General features: G+C 36.9%; 1 protein-coding gene across 1 annotated transcript in view; it reads left to right on the forward strand.

The window, feature by feature from the left end:
• The window catches only part of ENTHD1 (ENTH domain containing 1), a 195,165-nt gene that overhangs the window by 77,016 nt on the left and 93,871 nt on the right, over nt 1-24,278 (forward strand). Inside the window, 1 exon segment of the mRNA XM_037847074.1 lies at nt 3,114-3,232. Coding sequence (XP_037703002.1) covers nt 3,114-3,232 — 119 coding nt within the window.

Consider the following 24,278-nt stretch of genomic DNA (forward strand, 5'->3'; position numbering starts at 1 on the left):
GGCATCCGCTTCTATGCTACCTGGTAATGAATTGGTGTTCTGGGCAGAGACATGAAAAATGGTTACCTTACATTTGTGGCAGGCAGTCCAGATGTTTTCCCACCAGATGGTGTCAGTACTGGACTGGACAGTCATGGCTGTCCAGGTAGCAGGTTGCCCATGTGCCAGTCCATGCAGAGTCAGTTGTATTTCCGTGTCCATCAATGGTGGGCATATGAGGAGCCACCTCAGGAGTATCCACAGGAAACAGGGCATGCTGCTCTTTCACTTAGGAGGCCAGTCCTAAAGTTTCATGCATCTCTGTTTTTAAAGAGCCGTTGTCAAAGATGCCACATCGTAGGAGGTAGACTTTCAATTTTGTCAGTGTGCTCACCTTGGCACTCCCAAAGTGGGGCTTATTTATAGTGTCCCATATCCACATACCTGTATGGGTATGGTCTTCTGTAAGGTCACTGGGCACCTGAGTTAGACCTTCAACACTCGCAACAGAGGATTACAAACTGTGCACAATTGCTCTTTTAAAGGGCTATATCTGAGTCCTGTGCCCTTCCATAGTTGGGACCAGAATCCAACAGGTACACATTTAGCCTGTTGCCTTTGCCACAAACCCCACCCAAAGCCAATATTGGCACTGGCCACATCTAAATCACAGGGTATATAGGGGTCCACCTCCCTTAAAGTCTTTGCTTGCATAATAGTTCACTTAGTCTTTTTAAACACAGCCCGCTGTGGAAAATCCCATTTCCACACTTTTCCTTCTCTAATTAGGGTATACAAAGGTTTTAAAATTCGTACTAAATCACGTATAAACACTTCCCAATAACTTAACAACACAAGAAAAGCCATCAGCTGTTCAGAAGTAAGCAAGGTGGGATAACTTTGCATTTTAACAACATCTGAAGGAATAGCCTTAGTTTTAGCCAACCAGACAAAACCCAAGAACTTGATAGAGTAGTCAGGCTCTTCTGGAGGTTTCCACATTTGAAGGTATCTTTGTGGATGCACAGCAAATGTCCATTGTTGTTTTCCCCACGTGAAGCCTAACACAGGTTGACTGGAAAAAATCTAAAAATATTCTAAATAACATATTAGCAAGGTTTAACACAAAATGAAACAGGAGCAACCAGTTTGCTAATGGCTCCCTGGGCTTTTGTCAATATTGGTTACTAATATCTCTTAATTCAGCCAGGGGAAAAAACTTCCAGGATGAAATGGGCACCCTCCGATCCGAAGCTGCTGCCACTGCCCCACCTTCCTCCTTCCATGGGGGATCAGGGTGCTGGACTTCCTCTGCTTTAACCCTTTGTTGGAACAGAGGTTGAGCACACCTACTTTCCTTAGTATCAATTTCCCAGTCAGACAAGGGCTCATCATCTTTTGATGAGGAATCAACAGGGACCCATACTTCATGGTCCCAGTCAGGGGAAGCCAGGATATGCCTAACTTGCCCTTTGGGCAGCTTATGCCCTCTTACTCTAGTGTGCTGGTATGCCAATATTTCTAAACTTTTATCCAGAGCATCTTTCAATTCCTCTTGTGCTAGCCTCATATCTTTTTCTGCCTTTAATTTACCTCCCAGGTAGCTTACAGCCACCTTTGCTGCTAAAACTTCCTCAGTAATGGCGCATACAGCCTCTAACAATGGCCAGCCCACTGCAGCCGCAATCTGGTGGCCCTTTTTTTCTTTCTGAATCTATAGTGGTCCTGTGGCCTGATACAGGACAGCTATTTGTTCAGGCAGAGAGCTATAAACATTTCCATACTCCCTCAGCAGATTCCACTCATCCAGGAGGGTAGCCACCCCTCCCCACATAGACATCCATTCCACTGGGAGGATGGGCAACCCTTCCCACATAGACATCGCAGGCCTCCCCGGTATCCTGCCCGGGGCCTTCTCCTTACCCCTCCCCAAGTTCATGTCATCAGTGTCCAGGGCTTCCTTAGTCTCAGCTGGCAGCTACTTACTTCTCCTTGCTGGCTCGCCAATTGTTGTAGCCCAAGAGGGCCATGCCAGTCCAAAGGCCAAATAAGACAACAAGCATTTTCTGATACATGAACTTTTATTCAGGGCTTACTTACAGGGTGAGAAGTCACGGAGAGATCATGACGGCTCTCTCAGGCCAGGCAGGCATCACATTCACAGGAAAGATGATGGAGCCATGCAAAAAGGGCAGAAAGCCTTTTGTAAGGGTCTAAGACAAAGGCCCTCCTAAGGGTGGGAGGAGCATAGATGCAGGAACAGGTTACTTTGACCTGAGGGGTGGTACAGGAAGGACTAGACTAGCACTTGAACAATTACATTTTGGTCTTTTTGTGAGACTAAGAGCCTCTCACTTCCTGCCTGCTTGCATAAAGTTACGTTTTAAAGTCAATTTACCCTTTTTCTCTTTACTGGCTTGGAAAGGCAATAGGTTAAACATTTAGCTGCCTAGGTCATGCAGACGGCTGTGCACCAAAGGTCTGTAGGCCTGTTTTGCTCAGGCCACGGGTTGCCACAGTAATTAACACAGAAAAGAAAATTATATGAAGACTACAAAAACATTATATTTAGCAAAAACATAGAAGCAAAAAATATCAGTGTATTTTCATTGGTATATATTTTCCTGTTTATGTTTTTAAATTAAATTTTAAAAAGAAAATTTTGTTTAAAATTTCTTTTTCTTGTCAAATGATCTATACATTTCTGATTAGTTTCTTTTAGAATACATGAAATTCACTGCAGTAATCAAGTTTTTAAAAATATTAACTAGAATAATTATATTTGTCATGCCAGATTGCTAAAAATTCATTTGACTAGTTTTCACATTTTCAAACTATTTTCTCTACTATATTGTATCTTATTAAAAAGAGGTTTCAAATAATAAAGCTGTAAAATCAAGTTGTTGAGAGGAGAAAGGATGAGAATTGAAGTTGTATTTTTTGAATCTGTCTGAATTTGTCATCTATTATAAAGGAGAATTAAAATGATTAATATTCATAAGTAGCCATTGGCAGGTAATGTATATTTAGTAGCAGAATGGATCTTTAGAAGTGATTAACTTAAATTTGGGCACTAATGTAAGAACATTACTATTTTTTGCCAAAGTAAAACCTTAGCTATATTTTGTTGACAGAAAATCCTTCCAAGGCAGGATTGAAACAAGAGCAGTGCCAAAACATTCAGTTGCCTAGTGAAACTGCATTGTCCCAGGAAACACTACCACTCAAGATTAGTGCTTGGAAATCAACGGAGGTAAGTCATCATATTAGTTTTCTTTTGCTGCTGTAACAAATACCTTAGTGTCTTAAAACAACATAAATTTATTATTTTAAGTTCTATAGTTTAGAAATGTGACATAGGTCTCCCTGGGCTAAAATCAAGGTGTCAGCCAAGCTGTGTTCCTTTCTGAAGGTTCTAGGGGACAATCTATCTCCTTGCCTTTTCCAGTTCTAGAGGCAAGGCCACCCTTGTTTCTTGGCTTATGGCCCCTTCCTCCATCTACAAAGCCAGCATTGAATCTCTGACCATTCTTCTGTGGTCATATCTCCCTCTGACCACAGCAGGGAAAGGTTCTCTGTTTTTAAGGATTTGTGATTATGTTGGGCCCAGCTGGGTGTGAGAAGCAAGCACTACTCCTAAAAAGGAATAAACATTCACCCAATGGTGGAGAAGAAAAGAATTTATTCACGATCTTGCAAGAACGGGCGCCCAACCAAAATGTGGGGGTTGGCACACAGAACAATAGACCCAGCAGTATTTATTCCCTACACCTAACCACAAGTCCCTCCCCTGTTTCTCCAGTGGCTGGATACTTCAGAGGTTACATTTTATTCGACAAGCCTAACTAGCCCATGCAAATTTGAAACATGCAGCCCGCCCAAATTGGAAACATTTGAAAAAAAAAGTCTCTTATGCAAACTTGGAACATTTGAAACAAGTCTCCACCCCTCTTTCCTTTGTTCTTGAGCTGCAGAGCCCTCTGAGCTAGTTTGGTAACAATTTATGAAGCTGTTTAAGGAACCTCTACCCGCCCCCCGTCTCCACCTTGCAAGGACAGTGGGTGGATAAACAGGAGGACCGGCCACCAATTATAGCTTGGCTTCTTGACCCTCTGCCATTCCTCTGAGCTGCCCCCACCCTTTGTGAAAGCTAAATTTAAATCTAATTCTCACACTGGGTAATCCAAGATAATTGGCAAAGTCCCGTTTGCAACCTAGGGTAACATATTCACCGGTTCCAGGGATTAGGATGTAGACATCTTGGAGGCAGGGGGCAACACTGTCTACAGTCGTGAAATCATTCTTTAGGGAAGACCCTTTCTCTCTGAATAACATACTACAGATAGTCGAAAAACCAATGCTTTCTTTTTTTACAGCCATCAAGTAGATTTTCCTCATTTATATATATATATTTTTAAAATCACTGAAATACATTTCCACAAAAATGTATTATGTGGAAAGTTCCCACTCATCATCCCTCTTCCAATTCTTTTCCCTGCTGGTAACTTGATAATTGAGTGTGTTATCTTTTCTATGCATATACAAACATGCATAGTTTTAAAAGTTAAAATCATGATATTTATTCTTTTTTGGAACTTGCTCTTTTTTACTTATCATGGACATTTTTCCATGTCAGTACACTTAGAAATTTTTATATGAGAAAGATCTCATTCTTTTAATGGCTATGTAGATAACTTAGATTATGGGTTTGCCATGTAACTGTTCTTCTATCAATGAACATTTAGATTGTTTACAGTTTTTTACTGTTACAGTTAATGCCGCAGTGGAAATCCTCATACCTAATAGTTCGTTCATCTGTGTATTTCAATAGGATAAATTCCTATATCCTTTGCCAGTTGTATAGGTAGGAAATACAGTAAGGAAATCTTACTGTTGTTTTAATTTGTATTCCTTTAATTATTAGTAAGAGTAAACTTTTTCATATATTTTTGATTAGTTAGGACTTCTGACTTACCTGTCATATCCTTTGTCCATTTTCCTATTGGGTTGTTTGTTTATCTTTTTCTTACTGATTTTGTAGAATTTTTAAATATAAATGGAGGCTAATTTTTTGCCAGTTATGTGCATTGAGCTAACACAATATATGGTTGACTTTTCACTTTATTTTTGGTCTCTTTTGTTACAGTCAGATTATCAAAGTTTTCCTTAATGTTTTGTGCTTTTTAAAATCATATTTAAGAAATCCTTTTTCATCCTAATGTAATAAAGATATTTTATTATTTTTTTCTTCTAAGCATTTATGTCTTTATGACCTCCGGAAGTTTAGTATATAGTGTAAGACAGGGGTCTTATTTTATTTATACCCCTGTGGTATATTTAATATACTGAAATTTCATCTTTCCCCACTCATTTTTAAGAACTTTTATTGTGAAATAATTATAGACTCACAGTAAGTTACAAAAATACTACAAAGAGTCCTATGCATACTCTTCACCCAGCTTCCCCCAATTGTGACATCTTGTCTAGCTCTAGAACAGTATCAAAACCAGGAAATTGACATTGGTACAGTATTGTTAACTAGACTGCAGACCTTGTTCAGTTTTCACTATTTTTAATCTGTGTCTATATATGTGTATCTGTGTGTATGTGTGTGTGTGTATTTGTACTATTCAATTTTATCCTAAGTATAGATTCATGTAACCAGCACCACAAAGAACTCCCTCATGCTACCCCTTTTATTTGCACCTACCACCTACCACTATTCTGTTCTCCATTTCTATAGTTTTGTAATTTAAAAAATGTTATATGAATCAGACAGTATGTAACATTTCAAGATTGATTTTTCTTCACTCAACATAATGCCCTTGAGGTACATTCAGGTTCATTGCATAATCAATAGTTCATTCCTTTTTATTGCTGAATAGCAATATGCTGAATAGCATTCCATAGTATGGATGTACCAAATTTATTCAGTCATTCACCCATTGAAGGACACTTGGTTGTTTCCAATTTTGGGCTATTTAGGCTTGTTTAAAAGTTTTTCTGTGTGAAGTTTTTACACATGAATACATGTCTAAGTGTGTGATTGCTGGGTCATATGGCAAGTGCATGTTAAGTTTTGTAAAGAAATTTCCAAACTGTTTTCCAGAGGCTGTATCAATTTACATTCACACTAGCAAGGTATGAAAGATCCAATTTCTCTGCACCGTCTCCAGCTTTTGGTATTACCACTAATTTTTATTTTAGCCATTCCAGAAGGTGTCTACTGATATCTCATTGTGTGTTTAATTTGTCTTTCCCAAATGGCTAATGATGTTGAACATCTTTTCATGTGCTTATTTGCCATCCATGGCTTCTCTATGGTGAAATATATGTTCATGTCTTTTGCTCATTTTCTAACTGGATTGCTTGTTGTTTTTACTGTTGAGTTTTGAGAGTTCTTATACTTGACTTTTGTTGGATATATGTTTTGCAGATATTTTTTCCCACTCTGTAGCTTGTGTTTTCATCATCTTTTCACAGAGAAAAAGTTTTAAATTTTGATGAAGTCCAGGTTATTAATTTTTTCCTCCAAGAATTGTGCTTTTATCATGTCTAAGAACACTTTTCCAAGCCCTAGGCCCTGAAGATGTTTTCCTAAAATAAGTTTCATAGCTTATGATTTACATTTAAATTCATGTTCCATTTTGAAGTAATTTTTGTTTGTGGTGTGAGGTATAAGTTGAGGTTTTTTTTGGCCTGTGGATGTCCATTTGCTCTAATATCATCATTAAAGTGACTAGCCTTTTTCCATTGAATTGTTTTTGCATTTTTGTCAAAAAATCAATTGGAGTATTTATGTTGACCTATTGGGCTCTTTATTCTAGTTTATTAAGCTATTCCTTCACCAATGCAACACTGTCTTGCTTGCTATATCTAAGTAGTAAGTATTAATGTCAGGTAACGTAATTCCTCCCACTTCATTCTTCTCTTTCAAAATTGTCTTAGTCAATCTAGTTCCTTTGCCTTTCCATATAAATTTTGGAATAAGCTTGTCTATATTCACAGAAAAATGCCTTACTGGGATTTTAATAGGAATCGCATTATACCTATACATCAATTTGGAGAGAATTGACATTTTACAATTGATTCTTTCAATTCATGAATATAATATCTCTCTATTTATTTGGATCTTTTTTTATTTCTTTCCTCAGCATTTTGTAATTTGCAGCATTAAATCTTGTGTGTGTTTTGATAGACATACTTCGGTATTTCATTTTTTTGGAACAATCACAAATGGTATAATTTCAATTTTGGTTTTCACAATTTTGACTACAGACTTACTGAAGTCACTTATTAGTTTTGCCAGCTTTTTGTCGATTTCTTGGGATTTACTACATAGACAATCAAATCATCAAATAGGGACAGTTTTGTTTCCTCTCAATCTATATACCTTTTATTTCCTTTTCTTGCCTCGTTGCAGTGGCTGTGATTTCTAGTATTGTGTTGAATAACAGTGATGTGAGCAGTTGTTCTTGACTTGTTTTCTATCTTAGAGGGAAAGCATTCAGTCTTTCACCATTAATGATGTTACTTAGAATTTTTTTTTTAAATAGAAGTTCTCTATCAATTTGAAGAAGTTGCCTCTATTTCTCATTTGCTGAGAGATTTTTTTATCATGAATGGGTATTGAATTTTGACAATGTCTTTTCTGTTTGAATTGTTATTGTCGTATGATTTTCCTTCTTTAGCCTGTTGATATTTCCATTTAAAAAATTTAGTCATTTTAATAGGTATGTAGTGGTGTCTCATGTTGTTTTTATTGAGCATTTCCCTAAAAATTAAATGGTGTTCACCATATTTTCATGTGCTTATTTCCCATCCCTGTATCCTTTTTGTTGAGGTGTCTGTTCAAATCTTTTGCCCATTTTAAAAACTGGGTTCTTTATTTTCTTATTGTTGAGTATTGAGAGTTCTGTATATATTCTGGATACAAATCGATATGTTAATTTATATATATTGCCTTCCCAGTCTGTGTTTTACCTTTTTTTCTCTTAATGTCTTTCACAGAGCGAATGTTTTAAATTTTGATGAAGTCCAGTTTATCAAGTTTTTTCTTGTATGGCTCATACATTTAGTGTTGTATTCTAAGAACTCTGCATGACTCAAGGTTTTCCCATGTTTTCTTCCTAAAGTTTTGTAGTTTTATGCTTTACATTTAGGTCTATGATCTATTTTGTATTAATTTGTGTATATGGTGTGAAATATAGTTTGAGTTTCTTTTTGCTTAAATTTTTTTTGCCTTTGGATGTCCAGTTCCATCACCATTTGTTGAAAAGACTTAAATTTTACTCTTAAATGTTTAAGTATGAGTTTTTCTTTATCACTCTTCTTTGTCATCCTAGGGGCCTTTTTTGTATGAGTCTTTCATCTCTATTTCTGAGAAATTTATATGTGGTTTTATTCAAATATTTTCTACTTTTAATTTTAATTTTCATTTTTCTCTCTTGCTGGAACTCTTATTATCCAGATATTAGTAATTCTGTTTCTATCTTCATATCTCTTAACTTTTCCTCTATATTTTCTATTCCTTTCTTTTCTTCCATGAGAATTTCTTTCTCCCTTCTTCCAATTAATAATTTTCTCTTTATTGGGTGGATATCTCAACTATCTTCATTACACTATTTATCTCATCTAATGTGTTCCCTCAATGATTCTGTTTCATGTTTAATGTTCTGCTCATTCATTTTATAGTGTCTTATTGCTGTTTCATATTGCTTATATCTTTCCTTATTTATTTTAATATGTTTATTACGCTTATTTTAAATTCTTGGTCCATCTTTTCTAATACCTCTGTTTCTGATGAAATCTGTAACTCAGTTTTTTATTTTTCTTTCTAATGACTGCCCTGTCTAGGATTGCTAAAGGCCAGACCTAGGCTGTCAGCCCCAACAGCTTAAGTCAGAGGTGGAGAAATGGACTCTAGGGTGGAGAGCACTTCATCCCTTTCCCCCCCACCCTGAGAAAACCAGAGTTAATTATTCCTCACTCTAAGGATCAGTGCCTTAAGTTAGGTCTTTATCCTTAGCATCCCAAGAAGAAACAGCTTTAAGAGGAGGCACTCATTAAATTGTAAACCACTTGCCATGGTGATTTGGAAGAAGGGTGAAGACACATTTCCCCAAGCCTACCTTGTTCTCCCCCACTGAGTTTTCTCATCTCCTTCCCATTTAGGGCCTCTGCACTGACCCCAGTGTACCCTTGAGTGCAACTCTTTGAGTCACAGCAGGTGTGAGGGCAGGCACAAATTGTTTCAGAGCCGTGAGGGGGATGATTCCAATAACTTCTTTATTATTCTATCTTCTCATCGAACAGGTCCCTTTCTTCCCCAGGCTAAAGCTAATCTACTGCTCCTAGACACACACAGACATACCAGAAGAGCCCCTTTCTCTCCCCAGGAGCCTCTCACAGTTTTCTTCACATTTTGATATGTACCTACCTACTCCTGTTTGCACTTTCACATAAGGACTCAGAACTTTAATTCTGGAATATAGCTCTTCATAGATTAGTTTTCTCTATTTCCTTGAAATTTTTTCTGCTAAATTCCTATTTTGTTTATATGACTACTAACTCCTTCATTTTCCAGCTTTCAGCTGCTTTTTATGTAGTTTTTGTCCCTTTGTTATCTCCATGCAACATTTAACATTAGTTAATGAGAACCTTCTTAAAGTTCATTTTTTTCCGTTTATCTGTCTTACTCTAGAATTTTTCCTGACCACTGAAGTTTTTTTTTTAATTTCAGTAACAATAGTTTTCATTGCTTCTTATTTATATTCATTCATACCCATTTAATCTCTGTTTTTATTTCCTGTTTTTTTTTTTTTGTTCTTTTAAATTAATGTTCTCCTTTCTTTTATCTTTTTGAGGACACTGAACATACGTATTTTTAAATACTTTAGGATTGCTTTATTATTTCCATTTTGTCAGAAGAGAATTCAGTTTTCTTTCTGTGCTTTGGAATATTGGTTTGTAGGCTCATCTTGAGTTCCTTAATTTAAAAAAAAATCTTTTTCTCTCTCTGTTTTCCCCCTTCCCTGCCTTATAGGTCTTCGTTTGCCTCCCGATGACACCTAGGTGTTACACTGACAGTGTGGGGTCCTTTCTCTTGCTGGTATCAGAGATATTGCCCAGACTAAGAGATACTGTTGTTCAGAGTGAGGTTTTGTCTGTGTTCTCTCACCTGTCTGTGTATACTGCTTTTAGATGCCACAGCCCCAGTCTGTGATTGATAACAGGTTATTTCATCTTCCTTTGTGAGCTGAGTTTCTCAATCCCAGAGCATAATTCCAAACAGTGAGTCCATTTTCAACACCCCTATCTTGGTCAGACACTTGATCTGTACCTACTCCTCAGGAGTTGAGCTCCTGATTGCCTCTTTATGCACCCAGAACCTCAAAGCTCCACAACTTCAACCCTCCTTACCATAATGTGTTTATGTTCTTGTTCTTATCCATGAAGATGTTTATATTGTTTTTGAACATGGCTGTGTCTTTTTTTTTTTTCTCACTGCCATGTGTTTGGAGAAGAAAGGGACCCCCAAAGCATGAATTTATAGAACAGTCTTAACTGGAAATCTTTTCCACTCATGAGTGTATGAAATTGTCTCATTCACTTTTATGTTTAATGTGTATTTCTTTCACCAGAAGGAATATTTGTTGAATGAAGAAATGAATTAATGTAGACACTCAACAAATATTAACTTCCTTCTCTCCCTTTCCTGTGAAAGATGCTTGGTTGGACTCCAGTTCAGAGCTCCTCGATTAGTGCTCCCTCACACAATTCCTGTGAGGGAAGTTGGAAGTATTTCTTGACCTTCTGTTCCCAACCCCTTACCCCAACTCAATTAGTATTAGATTCAATTTATTTTCTAGCAGCTCAGGAAAGTACTTAAAATTTAAAATTTGATAGTCCTTAATTGTATCATAGCTCACAGATGGAAAATATGGAGATTATTTTAAAAGATAAGAAATTAAGTTAAAATCATTTTTAAATTTTAGATCGTTTTATTTGCTGCTGACAGCTTTTAAGGGGGAAAGTAGGCTTGAATAATCCTTTGTGCTTTGGAGCTTAACAAAAAAGTAAAATGCCACTTAATTTTTTTGTATCTATCTTTAAATCTTCATTGATTATTACTTTTTTCTTATTTTAGAGGAACCTACTGTAATTGATTTATATCATTCCACATCTTATATGAGTGAGAAAACATGGTGCCCTTCTCTCAAAAGAAGTTTAAACACTGAATTTTCCTTTTACATAGTATTACTGTATCATAATAATATTCCCTCATCCTATTGACAAGAATCTCCTCTTAATGTCAGGAGCATTTGCTGCAGTCCAACATGTCCCCTTCAGTAACCTGCTTTTGTAGCAGAGACAAAACCGAGCAAGTAGAACAATAAATCTGATAATTTTTGCCAAATGTACTACATAAGAGCTACTGCATCTACATGAAAATTCTCATGTTCTTAATTAAGAATGAGAAAGAAATGATATCATTGATAGCTTAAGCAGAATGTGGGGTGCTTATAAATATTATTTCAAAAATTTAAAAAGAAACATCTTTGTGCTTTTTCTACAAATAGAAGAAAAATTATCTAAAAGTGGCAAATAAAATTCTTAACGGAATAGAGCTTTCAAAAGGAGAATGTTGCTTGCCTAAGTGATACTTTTAAAATTAAGAAAAGCCTTTAAATTCATGACACTTAGATTGGATCTGTTTTCTTTCTGCATACCATTCAGAATTGTTATTATTAAATTTTCCAATTAAATAAAGATATTTGTGGCTTTTCAAAACCTCAAAAGACTTTCCTCTTTTCTTGTTTGAGGAGATTCAACAATGAGGTTGTGATTTTTTGGTCACAGTTGTTTCCATAGCAACAGATAGGGATATTATAATTGGTTCACATAAAATTAAAAACTGACCCAAACCTTCAGTCTAGTGTGAGTTACTGAATTGCTAGTGATAGAAAATAAATGTTTGTTTCCTACTACCTCTGTTTATTATTTTGCTAAATGAAGAATATAAAATTTTTATCCTTGGGTGTTATTAGCACACCATTTATTTTATTTGCAAAAATTCAAACTCACCAAAGTTGTTAGAGAAATTGGAAACTATAATTATTCTAATTATGTTAATTCATCATTCCTCTACTTCTTTTCTACATTACTGCTTATTCAGAGAAGTACATTTTTACATTCACATTTGTATTTTTATTATTTCTTTTAAAATTAGAGAATATGTATTGAAAAAAAAATTCAAACAATATGAAAGGGTGAGGACTGAAAAGCAAAGTTTCTCCTCATTCCTCACTACAACTTCAGTTTCTTTTTTCAGAGGCAGTTATTGGTAACAGTTTTTTATGAATTTATCTGGAAATTTTCTGTAACCACACATTTCCTTTACCTAAGTGGGATTATGCAATATATCTTAGATATCTTTCTATATGATAAATGCAGTCATTTAATATATATTCCAAAATATTCTTTTTGCACTAAACAATATATTGTGAACATATTTCTATATCAGTACATATAGTTGTGCTGTTTTCTTGATGTGTAAATGACTCTTAATTTATTTAACCATTTCCTATTGAAACTCATTTAGGAATTTTTAAATGTCTTTTTCTATTCAAAGCAATGTTGTATTAACATTTATATATATATATTTTAATAAATTTGTGAAATTTAACATACAGAATAGTGATAACTTTCAAAGTATGATTTAATGAGTAGCTATAGAACAAATTTCAAAGATTGTTATCAGTTACATATCCACCATTTCAGTTATTTTCTTCGAGCTATTTTAATACCCTAGCATCTAAATTAATTAATTAATTTATTTATTTATTTATTTATTTATATACAGATTCAGTATTTGTAATCCTATTGTTAATCCTTGTCTGTTGCTACTCCTTCCTCTTGTTTAATCACTCTCAATCTTCAGGGGTGTCTAGACAGTGACCACCCTTATTCGTTCATATTCAAAAGGGGTGTTGATATTATGGGGAAGGGAACTGCATCAGGTTGATGTTCTTAAAGAGGGTATTGCCTCTAGGTTTTAGGATTTGACTGACATAGGAGCACTCTGGTGGGTTTAAGTTTCTGACAGATAAATGTAGTGAGTGAAACTTTTATAGAGTCTCAATTAGGGACCTAGGTATTTCAGGAATAATCTTGGTTAGGGCTTGGCATACTGTGGCCATTTAGGGTATTTAGCTGGAGCTTGCATAAGAGTAACCTTCATGATAGCTGCTCGACTCTATTTATACATATATTTTTATGATGATATCCTGGAAGTGGAATTGCTGAAAGGTTATACATATTTTTAGTTTTAAAAAATACTTCCAGGAGGCGGGGCAAGATGGCAGACTGGTGAGCTGTATGTTTTAGTTACTCCTCCAGGAAAGTAGGTAAAAAGCCAGGAACTGCGTGGACTGGACACCACAGAGCAATCTGTCTTTGGGCATACTTCATACAACACTCATGAAAACGTGGAACTGCTGAGATCACCGAAATCTGTAAGTTTTTGCGGCCAGGGGACCCGCGCCCCTCCCTGCCAGGCTCAGTCCCGGGGGAGGAGGGGCTGTCAGCTCCAGGAAGGAGAAGGGAGAATTGCAGTGGCTGCTCTCATCGGAAACTCATTCTACTGATTCAAACTCCAACCATAGATAGACTGAGGCCAGACACCAGAGACTCTGAGAGCAGCCAGCCCAGCAGAGAGGAGACGGGCATAGAAGGAAAACAACACGAGAAGCTCCAAAGTAAAAGCAGAGGATTTTTGGAGTTCTGGTGAACACAGAAAGGGGAAGGGCGGAGATCAGGCCTTGAGGCGCATATGCAAATCCCGAAGCAAGGCTGATCTCTCTGCCCAGGGCACCTTTCCTTAATGGCCCTGGTTGCTTTGTCTATTAGCATTTCAATAACCCATTAGATCTCTGAGGAGGGCCGTTTTTTTTTTTTGTTTTTTTTTGTTTTTTTTTAAATCCTTTTTGCTTTTTCTAAAACAATTACTCTAAGAAGCTCAATACAGAAAGCTTCAAAGAATTGAAATTTGGGCACGTCAAGTCAAGAGCAGAAATAAGAGAGCTCTGAGACAAAAGGCAATAATCCAGTGGCTGAGAAAATTCACTAAACAACACAACTTCCCAAGAAAAGGGGGGTGTCCGCTCACAGCCACCATCCTGGTGGACAGGAAACACTCCTGCCCATCGCCAGCCCCATAGCCCAGAGCTGCCCCAGACAACCCAGTGTGACGGAAGTGCTTCAAATAACAGGCACACACCACAAAACTGGGCGTGGACATTAGCCTTCCCTGCAACCTCAGCTGAATGTCCCAGAGCTGGGAAGGGGGAGCAGTGTGAATTAACAGAGCCCCATTCAGCCATCATTTGAGCAGACTGGGAGCCTCCCAACACAGCCCAGCAGCCCAGAACTGCCCTGGGGGGACGGCACTCACCTGTGACATAGCACAGTCATCCCTCAACAGAGGACCCGGGGTGCACAGCCTGGAAGAGGGGCCCACTTGCAAGTCTCAGGAGCCATACGCCAATACCAAAGACTTGTGGGTCAGTGGCAGAGACAAACTGTGGCAGGACTGAACTGAAGGATTAGACTATTGCAGTAGCTTTAAAACTCTAGGATCATCAGGGAGATTTGATTGTTAGGGCCACCCCCCCTCCCCGACTGCCCAGAAACACGCCCCACATACAGGGCAGGCAACACCAACTACACACGCAAGCTTGGGACACCAATTGGGCCCCACAAGACTCACTCCCCCACTCACCAAAAAGGCTAAGCAGGGGAGATCTGGCTTGTGGAGAACAGGTGGCTCGTGGACGCCACCTGCTGGTTAGTTAGAGAAAGTGTACTCCACGAAGCTGTAGATCTGATAAATTAGAGATAAGGACTTCAACTGGTCTACAAACCCTAAAAGAACCCTATCAAGGACAGCAAATGCCACGAGGCCAAAAACAACAGAAAATTATAAAGCATATGAAAAAACCAGACGATATGGATAACCCAAGCCCAAGCACCCAAATCAAAAGACCAGAAGAGACACACCTAGAGCAGCTACTCAAAGAACTAAAGATGAACAATGAGACCCTAGTACGGGATATGAAGGAAATCAAGAAGACCCTAGAAGAGCATAAAGAAGACATTGCAAGACTAAATAAAAAAATGGATGATCTTATGGAAATTAAAGAAACTGTTGACCAAATTAAAAAGATTCTGGACACTCATAGTACAAGACTAGAGGAAGTTGAACAACGAATCAGTGACCTGGAAGATGACAGAATGGAAAATGAAAGCATAAAAGAAAGAATGGGGAAAAAAATTGAAAAACTCGAAATGGACCTCAGAGATATGATAGATAATATGAAGCGTCCGAATATAAGACTCATTGGTGTCCCAGAAGGGGAAGAAAAGGGTAAAGGTCTAGGAAGAGTATTCAAAGAAATTGTAGGGGAAAACTTCCCAAATCTTCTAAACAACATAAATACACAAATCATAAATGCTCAGCGAACTCCAAATAGAATAAATCCAAAAAAACCCACTCCGAGACATATACTGATCACACTGTCAAACATAGAAGAGAAGGAGCAAGTTCTGAAAGCAGCAAGAGAAAAGCAATTCACCACATACAAAGGAAACAGCATAAGACTAAGTAGTGACTACTCAGCAGCCACCATGGAGGCGAGAAGGCAATGGCACGATATATTTAAAATTCTGAGAGAGAGGAATTTCCAGCCAAGAATACTTTATCCAGCAAAGCTCTCCTTCAAATTTGAGGGAGAGCTTAAATTTTTCACAGACAAAGAAATGCTGAGAGAATTTGCTAACAAGAGACCTGCCCTACTGGAGATACTAAAGGGAGCCCTACAGACAGAGAAACAAAGACAGGACAGAGAGACTTGGAGAAAGGTTCAGTACTAAAGAGATTCGGTATGGGTACAATAAAGGATATTAATAGAGAGAGGGAAAAATATGGCAAACATAATCCAAAGGATAAGATGGCCGATTCAAGAAATGCCTTCACGGTTTTAACGTTGAATGTAAATGGATTAAACTCCCCAATTAAAAGATACAGATTCGCAGAATGGATCAAAAAAAATGAACCATCAATATGTTGCATACAAGAGACTCATCTTAGACACAGGGACACAAAGAAATTGAAAGTGAAAGGATGGAAAAAAATATTTCATGCAAGCTACAGCCAAAAGAAAGCAGGTGTAGCAATATTAATCTCAGATAAAATAGACTTCAAATGCAGGGATGTTTTGAGAGACAAAGAAGGCCACTACATACTAATAAAAGGGGCAATTCAGCAAGAAGAAATAACAATCATAAATGTCTATGCACCCAATCAAGGTGCCACAAAATACATGAGAGAAACATTGGCAAAACTAAAGGAAGCAATTGATGTTTCCACAATAATTGTGGGAGACTTCAACACATCACTCTCTCCTATAGATAGATCAACCAGACAGAAGACCAATAAGGAAATTGAAAACCTAAACAATCTGATAAATGAATTAGATTTAACAGACATCTACAGGACATTACATCCCAAATCACCAGGATACACATACTTTTCTAGTGCTCACGGAACTTTCTCCAGAATAGATCATATGCTGGGACATAAAACAAGCCTCAATAAATTTAAAAAGATTGAAATCATTCAAAGCACATTCTCTGACCACAATGGAATACAATTAGAAGTCAATAACCATCAGAGACTTAGAAAATTCACAAATACCTGGAGGTTAAACAACACACTCCTAAACAATCAGTGGGTTAAAGAAGAAATAGCAAGAGAAATTGCTAAATATATAGAGACGAATGAAAATGAGAACACAACATACCAAAACCTATGGGATGCAGCAAAAGCAGTGCTAAGGGGGAAATTTATAGCACTAAACGCATATATTAAAAAGGAAGAAAGAGCCAAAATCAAAGAACTAATGGATCAACTGAAGAAGCTAGAAAATGAACAGCAAACCAATCCTAAACCAAGTAGAAGAAAAGAAATAACAAGGATTAAAGCAGAAATAAATGACATAGAGAACAAAAAAACAATAGAAAGGATAAATATCACCAAAAGTTGGTTCTTTGAGAAGATCAACAAGATTGACAAGCCCCTAGCTAGACTGACAAAATCAAAAAGAGAGAAGACCCATATAAACAAAATAATGAATGAAAAAGGTGACATAACTGCAGATCCTGAAGAAATTAAAAAAATTATAAGAGGATATTATGAACAACTGTATGGCAACAAACTGGATAATGTAGAAGAAATGGACAATTTCCTGGAAACATATGAACAACCTAGACTGACCAGAGAAGAAATAGAAGACCTCAACCAACCCATCACAAGCAAAGAGATCCAATCAGTCATCAAAAATCTTCCCACAAATAAATGCCCAGGGCCAGATGGCTTCACAGGGGAATTCTACCAAACTTTCCAGAAAGAACTGACACCAATCTTACTCAAACTCTTTCAAAACATTGAAAAAAATGGAACACTACCTAACTCATTTTATGAAGCTAACATCAATCTAATACCAAAACCAGGCAAAGATGCTACAAAAAAGGAAAACTACCGGCCAATCTCCCTAATGAATATAGATGCAAAAATCCTCAACAAAATACTTGCAAATCGAATCCAAAGACACATTAAAAATATCATACACCATGACCAAGTGGGGTTCATTCCAGGCATGCAAGGATGGTTCAACATCAGAAAAACAATCAATGTATTACAACACATTAAAAACTCGAAAGGGAAAAATCAATTGATCATCTCAATAGATGCTGAAAAAGCATTTGACAAAATCCAACATCCCTTTTTGATAAAAACACTTCAAAAGGTAGGAATTGAAGGAAACTTCCTCAACATGATAAAGAGCATATATGAAAAACCCACAGCCAGCATAGTACTCAATGGTGAGAGACTGAAAGCCTTCCCTCTAAGATCAGGAACAAGACAAGGATGCCCGCTGTCACCACTGTTATTCAACATTGTGCTGGAAGTGCTAGCCAGGGCAATCCGGCAAGACAAAGAAATAAAAGGCATCCAAATTGGAAAAGAAGAAGTAAAACTGTCATTGTTTGCAGATGATATGATCTTATATCTAGAAAACCCTGAGAAATCAACGATACACCTACTAGAGCTAATAAACAAATTTAGCAAAGTAGCGGGATACAAGATTAATGCACATAAGTCAGTAATGTTTCTATATGCTAGAAATGAACAAACTGAAGAGACACTCAAGAAAAAGATACCATTTTCAATAGCAACTAAAAAAATCAAGTACCTAGGAATCAACTTAACCAAAGATGTAAAAGACCTATACAAAGAAAACTACATAACTCTACTAAAAGAAATAGAAGGGGACCTTAAAAGATGGAAAAATATTCCATGTTCATGGATAGGAAGGCTAAATGTCATTAAGATGTCAATTCTACCCAAACTCATCTACAGATTCAATGCAATCCCAATCAAAATTCCAACAACCTACTTTGCAGACTTGGAAAAGCTAGTTATCAAATTTATTTGGAAAGGGAAGATGCCTCGAATTGCTAAAGACACTCTAAAAAAGAAAAACGAAGTGGGAGGACTTACACTCCCTGACTTTGAAGCTTATTATAAAGCCACAGTTGCCAAGACAGCACGGTACTGGCACAAAGATAGACATATAGATCAATGGAATCGAATTGAGAATTCAGAGATAGACCCTCAGATCTATGGCCGACTGATCTTTGATAAGGCCCCCAAAGTCACCGAACTGAGCCATAATGGTCTTTTCAACAAATGGGGCTGGGAGAGTTGGATATCCATATCCAAAAGAATGAAAGAGGACCCCTACCTCACCCCCTACACAAAAATTAACTCAAAATGGACCAAAGATCTCAATATAAAAGAAAGTACCATAAAACTCCTAGAAGATAATGTAGGAAAACATCTTCAAGACCTTGTATTAGGAGGCCACTTCCTAGACTTTACACCCAAAGCACAAGCAACAAAAGAGAAAATAGATAAATGGGAACTCCTCAAGCTTAGAAGTTTCTGCACCTCAAAGGAATTTCTCAAAAAGGTAAAGAGGCAGCCAACTCAATGGGAAAAAATTTTTGGAAACCATGTATCTGACAAAAGACTGATATCTTGCATATACAAAGAAATCCTACAACTCAATGACAATAGTACAGACAGCCCAATTATAAAATGGGCAAAAGATATGAAAAGACAGTTCTCTGAAGAGGAAATACAAATGACCAAGAAACACATGAAAAAATGTTCAGCTTCACTAGCTATTAGAGAGATGCAAATTAAGACCACAATGAGATACCATCTAACACCGGTTAGAATGGCTGCCATTAAACAAACAGGAAACTACAAATGCTGGAGGGGATGTGGAGAAATTGGAACTCTTATTCATTGTTGGTGGGACTGTATAATGGTTCAGCCACTCTGGAAGTCAGTCTGGCAGTTCCTTAGAAAACTAGATATAGAGCTACCATTCGATCCAGCGATTGCACTCCTCGGTATATACCCGGAAGATCGGAAAGCAGTGACACGAACAGATATCTGCACGCCAATGTTCATAGCAGCATTATTCACAATTGCCAAGAGATGGAAACAACCCAAATGTCCTTCAACAGATGAGTGGATAAATAAAATGTGGTATATACACACGATGGAATACTACGCGGCAGTAAGAAGGAACGATCTGGTGAAACATATGACAACATGGATGAACCTTGAAGACATAATGCTGAGCGAAATAAGCCAGGCACAAAAAGAGAAATATTATATGCTACCACTAATGTGAACTTTGAAAAATGTAAAACAAATGGTTTATAATGTAGAATGTAGGGGAACTAGCAGTAGAGAGCAATTAAGGAAGGGGGAACAATAATCCAGGAAGAACAGATAAGCTATTTAACGTTCTGGGGATGCCCAGAAATGACTATGGTCTGTTAATTTCTGATGGTTGTAGTAGGAACAAGTTCACTGAAATGTTGCTATATTATGTAACTTTCTTGGGGTAAAGTAGGAACATGTTGGAAGTTAAGCAGTTATCTTAGGTTAGTTGTCTTTTTCTTACTCCCTTGCTATGGTCTCTTTGAAATGCTCTTTTATTGTATGTTTGTTTTCTTTTTAACTTTTTTTTTCATACAGGTGATTTGAAAAAAGAAGGGAAAGTTAAAAAAAAAAAAAAAAAAAAAAGAAAAGAAAAAAGACAAACAAGGGGAAAAAAAAAAAAAAAGATGTAGTGCCCCCTTGAGGAGCCTGTGGAGAATGCAGGGGTATTCGCCTACCCCACCTCCATGGTTGCTAACATGACCACAGACATAGGGGACTGGTGGTTTGATGGGTTGAGCCCTCTACCATAAGTTTTACCCTTGGGAAGACGGTTGCTGCAAAGGAGAGGCTAGGCCTCCCTGTATTTGTGCCTAAGAGTCTCCTCCTGAATGCCTCTTTGTTGCTCAGATGTGGCCCTCTCTCTCTGGCTAAGCCAACTTGAAAGGTGAAATCACTGCCCTCCCCCCTACGTGGGATCAGACACCCAGGGAAGTGAATCTCCCTGGCAACGTGGAATATGACTCCCAGGGAGGAATGTAGACCTGGCACCGTGGGACGGAGAACATCTTCTTGACCAAAAGGGGGATGTGAAAGGAAATGAAATAAGCTTCAGTGGCAGAGAGATTCCAAAAGGAGCCGAGAGGTCACTCTGGTGGGCACTCTTATGCACACTTTAGACAACCCTTTTTAGGTTCTAAAGAATTGGGGTAGCTGGTGGTGGATACCTGAAACTATCAAACTACAACCCAGAACCCATGAATCTCGAAGACAGTTGTATAAAAATGTAGCTTATGAGGGGTGACAATGGGATTGGGAAAGCCATAAGGACCAAACACCACTTTGTCTAGTTTATGGATGGATGTGTAGAAAAGTAGGGGAGGGAAACAGACAGACAAAGGTACCCAGTGTTCTTTTTTACTTCAATTGCTCTTTTTCACTCTAATTATTATTCTTGTTATTTTTGTGTGTATGCTAATGAAGGTGTCAGGGATTGATTTAGGTGATGAATGTACAACTATGTAATGGTACTGTAAACAATCGAAAGTACAATTTGTTTTGTATGACTGCGTGGTATGTGAATATATCTCAATAAAATGATGATTTAAAAAAAAAAAAAAAATACTTCCAAATTGTCCACCCAAAATTTGTATCAATTTATATCTACGAACAGTGTAGGATTAGAATGATTCTTTCCTTTAATCTTTGCAAATACTGAGAACTATCAATCTATAAAATTTTTGCCAGTCTTAGAGGTAGAAAAATTTAATTTGTTTTAGTTATATATAACATTGAGCAACTTAATGTGTTTATTGAACTTTGTTTTTCCTTTTAATATTAACTCTATTCAAGTCCTTTGTTCATTTTTCTATTTGACTTCTCATCTTTTCCTTATCAATTTCTAAGAGCTATTTGTCTTTTAAAGAATTAGCTCTTTGACTTGTTCTTTATCTAGCTATTCATTTATAATTTATTTGATTTTTTACTTTATTTATGGCTTTTTTTTTGCTTTATAGAAGCATTTATATTTAATCAAATTCACATGTATATCTTTTATACCTTCTAGATTTCAAGTCTTTCTTAAAAGAATTTCCATCATCTAAGACTTTATAAAAAGTCACCCTGGCTTTTATATGCTTCATTTTTTAAAATATTTAAATATTTCATCTCTCAGAAATTTGTTTTGGTGTATGGAGAGAGTTAGAGAGATCCACCATTTTATTTTATGTGTACAAATGATAATCAATTGTTTTATTGCCATTTACTGAATAATTCATCTTTTCCCCATTGATTTGAATTGTGACTTGTATCATATTACATATTGCCATTTTTGTTTGGGTACAATCCTGGATTTTCTATCTGTTTATATTGAAAAACTAATGTGTAAAGATAAGCCATAAAATAAAACAAAATAAAAAGAAGTTACCCATAAGGAAACAGGGAAAGGTGAAGAGGAGGGATAGAAGCTAGATTTCCTTGTTTTTTAGATTTATCATTGGAACTGAGGAAATATTTTACATAATTATGAAACAAAATTAAACTAAGAAAGAAATTCTTAAAACTATAACATAAAAGGAAACAAATATACCTTGCATCCATTTAGTATTTTATTCTGAGATGTCACTATTTTTGCTCTGAGATTATTGTGTGTTTAATGTGGGATGAATCAAATGAGTAGTCATGTGATACTCTATTTCTGTCATCTTGGTGTCCTTGAGAACTGGAATTATCAGCATGAGAGAAAGGAGATATGGATGCAAGATAGAAGAGATTAGGTCATAACCCCCTGGAACCTGAATTGAACTGGAAGTTTATCAGTATGAACTCATGATGAATTTTACCTAAGAATTTTTTTTTTCCTAACTGACCACTGAAAAGGCCTAGAAACAGTGATCATTCCAGTAGCAATGAGCACCTCTAGTGTCCAGATTCTGCTCTCCAAATATCATTTCCCTCTAAAAGGAACCAGGGTTCCTTGGGGAAATGACTGATTCTGTATCTGAGGTAGGAAACCTACAAAATGTTCCACCTTGTCATACCAGGTACCAAGGAAACTATCAAAGAATACTATACTAAGTTTATGTAAAAAAGACTCAGTAGCCAAGTTAAAGATTCCATTGACCAAAGATGGGACCATTTGAGCATCAATAAGGATAGTAACTGCAGTGGTTCTAATTTAAACATCGAATAAGGCAGTCTTCACTTTGCATGGTAGTGCAGGACTGTAAAAACTACAGTGCAAGCTAAATGTGCAAAGTGATCATAATAATCAATGGGGAAAATTATGTTATTTTTGTAACCTTTAAAATTTTTTGTCAAAACATTTAAATTCTCTTACTGTTATAAATATATAGGAAAATTAAAAAAATAATGTTTAGTAGTATATTAATTTAAAGTATTAAAAACATTGAGAATTGAAGTATTTTATTTATTTGTTAAAAAATAAAAAACTTGAGTACATTGAGCAGCACTTGCCTTCTTCCCATATAACTTTTGATACTGAGTAAGCATCTTTTCTATGTTTTGCAAATTGTCATACACTCTTCTAAGTTTGAATCAGTTTCCTTTGCATGTTCAATGTCATGAGACATCTCTGAGAATTCTTTTAATGTGAAGTTTTTTTGCTGGTGTCATTCCTCTGGGGTATCTTCATCCTTTTCATCACAATCACTTTTTTTTTTTTTTCTTTTGTTAATTCTCTTTATTTTTTTTTTAATCTTCATTTTATTGAGATATATTCACATACCATGCAGTCATACAAAACAAATCGTACTTTCGATTGTTTACAGTACCATTACATAGTGGTACATTCATCACCTAAATCAATCCCTGACACCTTCATTAGCACACACACAAAAATAACAAGAATAATAATTAGAGTGAAAAAGAGCAATTGAAGTAAAAAAGAACACTGGGTACCTTTGTCTGTTTGTTTCCTTCCCCTATTTTTCTACTCATCCATCCATAAACTAGACAAAGTGGAGTGTGGTCCTTATGGCTTTCCCAATCCCATTGTCACCCCTCATAAGCTACATTTTTATAAAACTGTCTTCGAGATTCATGGGTTCTGGGTTGTAGTTTGATAGTTTCAGGTATCCACCACCAGCTACCCCAATTCTTTAGAACCTAAAAAGGGTTGTCTAAAGTGTGCATAAGAGTGCCCACCAGAGTGACCTCTTGGCTCCTTTTGGAATCTCTCTGCCACTGAAGCTTATTTCATTTCCTTTCACATCCCCCTTTTGGTCAAGAAGATGTTCTCCGTCCCACGATGCCAGGTCTACATTCCTCCCCGGGAGTCATATTCCACGTTGCCAGGGAGATTCACTCCCCTGGGTGTCTGATCCCACGTCGGGGGGAGGGCAGTGATTTCACCTTTCAAGTTGGCTTAGCTAGAGAGACAGGGCCACATCTGAGCAACAAAGAGGCATTCGGGAGGAGGCTCTTAGTCACAATTATAGGGAGGCCTAGCCTCTCCTTTGCAGCAACCGTCTTCCCAAGGGTAAAACCTGTGGTAGAGGGCTCAACCCATCAAACCACCAGTCCCCTATGTCTGTGGTCATGTTAGCAACCATGGAGGTGGGGTAGGCGAATACCCCTGCATTCTCCACAGGCTCCTCAAGGGGGCACTACATCTTTTTTTTTTTCCCTTGTTTTTCTTTTTTTTTTTTTTTCTTAACTTTCCCTTCTTTTTTAAATCAACTGTATGAAAAAAAAGTTA

Source organism: Choloepus didactylus, chromosome 8 (genome assembly GCF_015220235.1).
Source record: "Choloepus didactylus isolate mChoDid1 chromosome 8, mChoDid1.pri, whole genome shotgun sequence".
Lineage (NCBI taxonomy): Eukaryota > Metazoa > Chordata > Mammalia > Pilosa > Megalonychidae > Choloepus > Choloepus didactylus.